The 9,855-nt window shown below is 43.9% G+C and overlaps 1 protein-coding gene across 1 annotated transcript in view; it reads right to left on the reverse strand.

The window, feature by feature from the left end:
* Positions 1-9,037, reverse strand: part of LOC138977791 (uncharacterized) — a 38,427-nt gene extending 29,390 nt beyond the window's left edge. The window contains exon 1 of the mRNA XM_070350397.1: positions 8,953-9,037. Coding sequence (XP_070206498.1) covers positions 8,953-9,037 — 85 coding nt within the window. The remainder of the gene's footprint in view (positions 1-8,952) is intronic.
* Between the last annotated feature and the right edge of the window lie 818 nt (positions 9,038-9,855).

A 9,855-nucleotide genomic window follows, 5' to 3' on the forward strand; every position in this document is an offset into this window, starting at 1 on the left:
AGCTCGTTCTGCTTATAACTATTTGCACCTTTTGTATTGCGGTAAAATACAAAGCAATTGAACGAAGCTGACACTCAAAATGTCTGTTTAGGTAGACATTAAGAAGACATACAATTTTACACAGAAACTGATGACGTCATCCGTTGTATAAGGCCAATGTAAATGTTAACTTCGTTCTGACACAGGTCAAGGCAATATTAAAAGACAGGTGCCGAGAACTGATGCATGTAGCATTATCATCCTCAAAAAGACATTTTGTAGACCAGAGATGCAATATGCGAGTGAAGGCTATAAATAAATAGCCTGTATAAAAAAAAAAGAAAAAAAAGTGTGTACAATTCAAGAACAGTGTCCACAATTTTGAAAATGTTACGGAACGAATAAAGTTTTAACGACAACGTTATCGATTTTGTTTCAGTTTCAACACATTCCCATGGTTTTCTCCGTCTGTAAAAGTGTGTACCCTACAACAGCTTTCTTGAATTTGGGACAATGTTTTTGAATTTTACAAAAGTCTTCTTTGCTTTATGAACGCTTAGGTTTAAAAAGTCACAACAGAGAAAGAGAGAGAGAGAGAGAGAGAGAGAGAGAGAGAGAGAGAGAGAGAGAGAGAGAGAGAGAGAGAGAGAGAGAGAGAGAACTTGTACAGACCACATGAATCTCAGTGCAACGATAACACTCCTTGGTGTCAACACAAGGGGAGCAACTCCCGTGGAGCTGTAGTGAGAAAGGGGATAACCGCGTGAGCCTTTACTGACACACACTCAGAAGTGTGATTCAAGAAATGGAGCACTGAGTTGAAACCACAGGCAAATGACACTGGGTGGGGAATGGGGTTGTGGTGGAGTCTCTTGTTCAGTAAGAATACCCCCACCCCCTCTAACCGCACTCTCCCCCCTCCCCCCTATTGCCTCAAGTTAGTCTTGCGCCACGGGCCTGTGGTTGAAACGTAATCAGTTCAAAAAGGCTACTAGTGGGTGCCAGACAGACGTATTAATCACTCCCAAAGTTACTAATGTCCCCTTGGCACGAAGACGCCGAGAGTATGTCCTGAGGATATGATACATCTGCACTTACCTCACGGTGGAAAATCTCTCGCAAGAGATCGCGGTGTCCCCGAAAGAATGGTTAGATTGTGCTTGTACTCAACACCATTTCTGCTAGCTTGTACGCATTTTAACGTGGCCTCAGAAAACTAACAGTCTCTTACTTACTGAACCACTGATACACATACTATTTAAGTCGCAGATGCTGGTGCGTGTGATTGTGGTGGCGGTGTTGGTGTTTGAGTTAGTGGTTTTGTTGTTGGTGCACCTGCTGTTGTTGTTGCTGTTGGTCGATGGTAATATTATACATATATATATACATAATTATATATATGTGTGTGTGTGTGTGTGTGTGTGTGTGTGTGTGTGTGTGTGTGTGTGTGTGTGTGTTTGTACGTGTGTATGTACGTATGTCTCGAATAACACGTCGTCGATGTGAACTGAAGAAACCAAGGAATCCAGGAAACTCGACGGTTGTGAAATGGTTGTGCCCTCCAGGCAAACCGTAATAGACAAAATTAGATGACCTTTTAGGTTTCGTAAAGATTTGACTAAATGTTTTAAGATAGACCAGGCATCGAGGAGAGGGTGGTGGTGGAGTATGTGTGTCTGTATGTTTAAAGCGATTCAGAGAAAACTACTGAACCGATTTTAATAAAACTTTATATACAAATTCTCGCAAGTGATATTTACCCCAATAACACTTTTGTTTTCATTTATTTTTTGATAAATGTCTTTGATGACGTCATATCCGGATTTCAGTGAAAATTGAGGCTGATTTGTTACAGCCTCATTTTTCAACCAAGTTGATTGACATTTTTTGTTAAGCAATCTTTGACTCGGTCCGGTCTATGGAATTACATTTCAGCTCGAAAGTTTAAGAATTAGTTCATTTGTTTGCTAATTAAAGTTTTCAAAAAAATAGATTTGTCACCAACAGATTTAAAACTGTATTGTATTCATTATCTTCTCCCAACATCGATATGTTATGTTTACTCTGAAAATTTACTGAGAGTTAAAGAAAATCGGTTTGTGTAAATCAGGTACTAAATTTGCGGAAACGAGCGCAATCCGTCTCGGTGTTTGGGGATGGGCTAACCATGCCTTACTACTTTGTAGTCTTGGTGATGACAGGTTTTCAGTGTGGATGTTTTAGTTTCAGGCCGACTGAGTGACTCAATGTTTTGATATCGCTTCACGCGACAAGCTTGCTTTTGCCTGTTCCAGATAACGTTTTGCTTTGATCTATATCACCCCGTATATTCAAGGCTATGGTAACAACACATATACTAAATAAAAACCTTACTCATTCCCAGAATTATAAATTTAAGCTGTACGTTACGTGGTTTCGTAGAGACACATTTTGTTTTGAATGGGGGAAACTTGCCGTGTAGTTGACGACAACGCGTTGTTTACACCCGCTCTCGGTTTAGCCGAATATACAGCGTGCATATGTGACCCTCCACCACGGAATGAGTCGCATGTCACCTTTGCATGATTTTCATATTTTTACATTTTCCTAAAGATTTTTTCAATGCTCTATCCAGTGGTGAAAACCGTTTTAGAAAAGAGCGAAAGCTGTTTGAATTATAAGCCTGTGACTAAGGTGACCCTCACACTGTTACCAGACACTCCCCGGACTTATATTTAGCCTAACGCAGAACCGCGCGAGGTGACATGCGAATCATTTCGTGGTGGAGGGTCACATATGATAATGGTCACCGGAGGCAACATGACCTGACAAAACTGTTGGTAATTGAATTGCAATTTCGAATTGCCCGATTTGTGCCCAAAGCATTAACATGGAGAACCGTAATAGCCCCTTTGTTAACGTTGTAAAAAAAAAAAAAAACCCAGCCAAAGACGCCAAAGGCAATGATGAAAGTCTCCAATCGGAAATTGGTTTGCAGGTAAGTTTTTTTGTTAAATTAGCCATTTTTATTTTATGATCAGTGCATTTTTCTTACGTTTTTCCTGGCAAAGATGATGCTGTTTTTGTTTGAACTGGTTCCTATTTTGTCCCCGATAAGGGAGAGACTTTGGCCGGACGACCTTCACACCGAGTGCTGTGATCGAACACAAATAACTGGTCCTTTTACTGCCCAGGTCAACACGCGCTGCACACTGTATGCCTTGTGTCTAGTACAGCAATTTCTGTCTTTTTTTCCGGTGAGGACAGAGAGACTTTGCTCGAAGGACTGATAGCTGGATCTCTGGGTGGGGGTGAATCCTTGTTTTTATTTCTTTTATTTGTGAGTGTGTGTGTGTGTGTGTGTGTGTGTGTGTGTGTGTGTGTGTGTGTGTGTGTGTGTGTGTGTGTGTGTGTGTGTGTGTGTTTGTGTGTGTGTGTGTGTGTGTGTGGGTGTGCGTCGAGTACGACCACACAGGCCCTGGCCATCCTGAACTCAGGTCAAAATGAGTTCGGCTCATTCTCTCCCCGAGAGGATGCCTTGAGTTTCCTGATTTTTTATTTTTTTATATTTTTTTTTACATATTTAGAGCTTTTTGTAATGTATTATTGATACAAGCAGATTCGCGATCGTCGATAATGATTTTTCATGGTGTTTTGTAATTTTTAAATAACAAAAAAATTGATATGTAAGACAGTTTCAAGCGAGCTATTTTTCGCGGCTGTATTTACTGTGCAAACAACTCTAAATATGGCAAAAGTGTCACGTGATAATCAACCGTTTGGTTTCGGCGCTCACTGGAGCAGACGATTTTTTCTGTAACCAGTTGACAGTGATGAAACCATATATTACGGTCTCCTTCCGGCAGCAGTCCCAGAATTTCGACTTGTTTTGACCTTAGAACGATGTCTTTATCATGACTGTGAAGAACAGAACGGAGATCACTGTCGAAGTCGGCCAATCTGCAATCATTTTCGTCCCGCGAACACTGATCTCAAATTTAGATAAGTGCTCGCGAAAACCATATGGGAGATAACTCTGTATTCGTGTTTTGATAGATTCGCGTAGGACTGTAGAGTCCGGTCAGAGAGATAACTGGCGATAGCCGTTGAGCGATGATTGATCAGAATGAGGTCCTGGCATGAAACCCAATGCAAAGAAAAAAGCGCCGGCCGAGGAACACCTGGGCTTTGTTTGTTTTGTTTGTTTGTTTAACGCCCAGCCGACCACGAAGGGACATATCAGGGCGGTGCTGCTTTGACATGTAACGTGCGCCACACACAAGACAGAAGTTGCAGCACAGGCTTCATGTCTCACCCAGTCACATTATTCTGACACCGGACAAACCAGTCCTAGCACTAACCCCATAATGCCAGACGCCAGGCGGAGCAGCCACTAGATTGCCAATTTTAAAGTCTTAGGTATGACCCGGCCGGGGTTCGAACCCACGACCTCCCGATCACGGGGCGGACGCCTTACCGCTAGGCCAACCGTGCCGGTTAAATTCTAAACTCCTGGGCTAAGGTGCACGAAACGGAAATGGTGGCCTTGGGTCCGATGGTTTCAAATCTCCACATTCTCAATGTCAATCAATCAATGAATATGAGGCTGATATCGCGCGTATTCCGTGGGTACATTTCTAAGCGCAGGGATTTTTTTGATTTTTTTAAAATTATTTTTTTTATGCTATTTATATCGTGCACATATTCAAGGCGCAGGGATTTATTTTATGCCGTATGAGATGGAATGTTTTACACAATACATCACGCATTCACATCGGCCAGCAGATCGCAGCCATTTCGGCGCATATCCTACTTTTCATGGCCTATTATTCCAAGTTACACGGGTATTTTGGTGGACATTTTTATCTATGCCTATACAATTTTGCCAGGAAAGACCCTTTTGTCAATCGTGGAATCTTTAACGTGCACACCCCAATGTAGTGTACACGAAGGGACCTCGGTTTTTCGTCTCATCCGAAAGATTAGCACTTGAACCCACCACCTAGGTTAGGAAAGGGGGGAGAAAATTGCTAACGCACTGACCCAGGGTCGAACTCGCAACCTCTCGCTTCCGAGCGCAAGTGCGTTACCACTCGGCCACCCAGTCAACCAGTCAGACCCCGCGGATCCCACTCACTTGGATGGCACCCACTTTCGCTTCGTGCACCTCAGACCGGTGTCACGAACTGAAACCTATGCCTGCGATCCTTCTCATTGCGGTCAATGTGCATGCGGTAACATGGGGAGATTAATCAGGTCGTGAACAACCTAACCCTGACCCTTACCCTTACCCTAATCCTAACCCTAACCCTAACCCATGGTTCGTTCGGTCAAAGGGTCGCATTTTTTAAGTCCAAGATTGGAGCATGCGCATTGACCGCAATGAGAAGGATTGTTCAGCAGAGGTTTCAGTTCGTGACACCGGGCGACGGGACCTCGAGGCAGACATCAGCATAATATACCTTACCTCGAGGCAGACATCAGCATAATATACCTTACCTCGAGGCAGACATCAGCATAATATACCTTACCTCGAGGCAGACATCAGCATAATATACCTTACCTCGAGGCAGACATCAGCATAATATACCTTACCTCGAGGCAGCTAGACACAAAAATCAAGGACAGATGTTTCTAGAGGCCCGTCGTCGACGACCTTTACCCCAGGATGGGTGCTGGGCCAGAGAAATTAGGTGCCCTTTCTTTCTTGCGTGAAGACAGACACTTTGCTCGAAGGACTAGCCAAGGGTGTTGCAAGATTGAGCACAATGTTTGTGGGAGGGGCGGAGTGACATAGTGGATAAGACATCGGCCTCCTAATCAGAAGGTCGTGAATTTAAATCCCTGTCGCGACCGCCTGGTGGGTTAAGGGTGGAGATTTTTTCCGATCTCCCAGGTCAACTTATGTGCAGACCTGCTAGTGCCTTATTCCCCTTCTTGTGTACACGCAAGCACAAGATCAAGTACGCACGGAAAATATCCTGTAATCAATGTCAGAGTTCGGTGGGCTATAGACCCACGAAAATACCCCAGCATGTTTCCCCCGAAAGCCGCGTGTGGCTGCCTGAATTGCGGGGTAAAAACGCTTATACACGTAAAACCCCACTCGTGCAAAAACCATGAGTGAACGTGGGAGTTTCAGACCATGAACGAAGAAGAAGAAGAGCACAATGAAATAGTCCTCTTGTTGTGAATAAGCTATTTACGTCAAAGGTGTTGCATAATTCTAGAACTGTTTGACGGGTGTATGCCCTTTTGAGCTGAAATGCTCTTCATCGTTTGCCTGCAGCTAGGGAAGTGAGAACCAAAGGGCTGTGTTAAAAGAACGATGACATTGTTCGTGTCACAGTCATGGAGTCTCGTTCACTTTCGGCATGAAGGCTAGCAGCCTCACAGAAAATATTGCATCAAGATCTTTTTGCCCCTTGGATGATCCCACGTATCGCAATTATTTTTCCTGAGGACAAAGAGCAAACTGATGCAAACAAAGACGCAACGGCTCATACAGACTGTTGCTGCTTTGGGCCAAACGGAAAAGGTCATTGGGAGATTGTGTTGTTGTTGATCAGCAGCTAGGTCACTTTGACCAGCTTGAAATCGGCTTTTTCTTTACATTACTGTGACTGGGGAAAAAACCCGGAGGATCACAGTCAAAGGGTGGGGGAGGGGGGTGGGGGAGTTGCCAATGCAAATGTCGTTAAGATGCCCCCAGTAGGTGTTTTTTTGACTGTGGTAATGAAGACATTGATTCATAGCAAATATCGAAGACCGTGACACCGAAGTGCCCTACGTTTTATGGGCAGCCATCCCTTGCAAAAAGGTTACCAAAAGAGCGAGCTATAGCTAAATTAGAAGCAACTTATTTTAGAAGAACACTTTTTTCTGCTGCAGAACGAAAAGGCAAACGAGGAGACCCTTTTTTACATTTAACTTATATTATAAATGTAACGTTTTGTTTTGTCAATAATAAACGGGGGGTAAGCCGTGAATGGAAACATTGTTCAGGTGCTATCTCAAGTCCTGTCTCTCGTAGAGTCTCTCGTAGAATACATGACGCCAAGACCAACATCTCATCAGATGCTATTCTATGTTCACGAACAGCTTACCTCCTCCTCGATAACGCAAAAAAACAAGCTGATGCAGAAATAGGCATTATTCCTCATCTAATTCGTGATGAAAAAAAATAATGGTATTTTGACATAGACATTTGCTTCAACGCAAAATCTTTCTTTTTCATTCAAGGGACGTAACCACTCGGTGCGATTCGAATAAATCGAATTTTGGTGTAAAATCAATCGAATTTCATCACAAATCTGCTCCAGTTGGCCTGCCAAACGGTTGTGTGACGTGTCTAGTGTGTTGGCGAAGTGTCTTGTGCTTGTCACTTCTCGCTTTCAGCCCTCACCGCTGGCTAGCACCGTCTGTCCTTTTTAGGACAATGCGAAAAGAGAGCAGAATGCGTCAGTCTCTCCTGCCAGTACAATAACCTCTCTCGCGGCGACAGGCGTAAACTGGGTACCGCAAGGCCCCAGGCTAGACTACAAGGACTCGGATGAGGTTGGCCCCTAGACGTGCGGCATGCGGGCCCACCGGTGTGTGGAAACGCCCAGGTGCCCACGAACCAACCTCCAGCTATGGGTCAAATAGCCGGGCAGATTAGGCTCGTCAACCCTGGCAGGCAGCTATCCTAAGAGAAGACCACTCTGAATTCAAAACGAGGGTAGAGGAGGCTCATCATCCATGGAAGGAAACAAATGGTTGCTCCAGTTGCTGGGAAGCATTCTGTCTGGAGTTTATTTTGGCGGAAGCCCAGCTGAGGTCCTATCTACAGCCGCACGCTAATAAGGTCAACTTTTTCGTTTTGTCTATAATGAAGCGTTCTTCAAAACAATCTTTCTTGTGTGTTTTTTCTCTCAATTGTTGATGTAGATGGACAAACAAAGAAACATTAAGTTGAATAACAAAAGAATTCTGTACTCACCGATACAAGGACAGTACAATAATACGAATTTTCGCTTATAAAAGCTTATTCAGGTATTGTGCTGTCCTTTTATGACCAGACTTCAGCATCAGACAGGCAGAGCAAAAGGTTCCCGCATCCACTCCATGCATGCAGCAACAACCAAATTAAAACGTCTTAAAGTGATGACAGCTTCGACGGGATTTTAATGCAGTAGTTATAAAACAAGGTTGGCAACATTAGGGCACAAAGGCGGCAGTAGGCATGGCTCTTAAAACCCTACTCCCCCTAAGCTGAAGAAGCCTAATCCGTAATTGGACCGGAGGGTGTTTCTTAATTCTACGAATTGATATATTCTTTTCTCTCTTTTTCGCGAAGACTTCCGGCTCTTTGGGAGCGGGACCCGCGTGCATACGGCCGCTGAAGGAAATGTACCCTTTCAGATTCCAGTCGTATGCTAGCATGCGCTCTGATCCGAGTTACCATTCGTAGATGGAGAAAAGGTCAACAACAAGGGGACCCAGTATCCGTTCATACCTCCGCTTACATCGGCGTTCGGGCATTCCAGAATCCTGGGTATTTGTTGCGTTTACGCAATCACACCTTTGTATTTAGGTGTCTACATTGAATTTCTTGGCTAAAGCCTATGTTAAATTTTAGGTAAGCCAGTTACTTGTATTAGCCATGTCTACTTATGCCATCAAACTGGCGACTCCAGATGTTTCCAAAGTTTGGTTAGAGCCAGTTTCCGCCACCCCTGTGCCCTAATGTAACTCTAGTACGCTGTCTACACTTTTACTTTATCTCAAAACAACAATGTTAGGTTTATGAAATTTTGGAACATTTCGCTTCGAAATTCTAAAATCAATGAATTTTGCAAATGATAGTGTCGACAGCTTACTAAAGGTTAAGGAACAATGTATATCTTATATTTGTAAAAGAAGCTCTCAACGTTCAGAGTAGATGATTGTAGTTAGACCCCTTCCAAATCGTTGGAAATATGTCCAGGTCTGCCTCGGCGAGATCTGCGCTACCTTGTGCCTGAAAGTCCACTTTCTCCAACAGAGCACGGGCACGTCTCCTTCTGCCCCCAGAACCAATTAGCCCCTTGCACGGCATTTTTGCTGCTTGCGCCCAGCTCCATAATTTGTCAAAGTAAGACCATTTAGTTCTTGGGATCACGACAGAGTATATCAACACAGTTGAAATGTACCACATTCTCGAGGTTGTGACCGGATCACGAACAGCCAGGTGGCACTGCCAATCGCTCCAAAATGTAGCACAATGTCTGCAAAATGTGTATTTTGCTGTGTCATAGTAGTGGAAACACGTTACAGCTGTGCAGGCCTGGACTGACAACGAGTGGGGGATGCAGAGGTGCTTCCTGATAGTGTGAAGGTGCGTCTTTAGCCGGGTCATACAGCTTGACCCATGAACGAGGATACCTGAAACTAAGAGTTGATTTTTAGAAAACCTCTCTAACAAGAGATTGCCGCCGGATACTGGTTTGTGTCTGCCTGTTTTAATCAGTTCTTTGAACAAATGAGATTATTGATGACGGTCTTATTAGTCCCAACCGGAACCCATATGCGTTTGTTTGGTTGTGTGTGGGTGCAAGCATTCTCTTAATTGCATTTTCGATGTTTATACTTGGTCTGATTTGCGATTTGTTGTTGATGTCATACTTATGCTGTTTGGTTGCTAAAGGGCAGATGAACTATACTTTTCCATCCATTGCTTGTTTGTGGACAATACATTGTCTTATGTCTGACGAACGACCAAAGACAAACACCTCCCTTTTTATGGTTGTATCGGGACTGCAACGCTGGCTGCCTCGTTCCTGGGTAGATTGGATGAAAACTCCACCAAATGGACGAGTTGCCTTTTTGCGATAGAGCCTGAAACTGATATCTGGTCAGACATGAGCCATCAACATG

This window comes from Littorina saxatilis, linkage group LG10 (genome assembly GCF_037325665.1).
Source record: "Littorina saxatilis isolate snail1 linkage group LG10, US_GU_Lsax_2.0, whole genome shotgun sequence".
NCBI lineage: Eukaryota > Metazoa > Mollusca > Gastropoda > Littorinimorpha > Littorinidae > Littorina > Littorina saxatilis.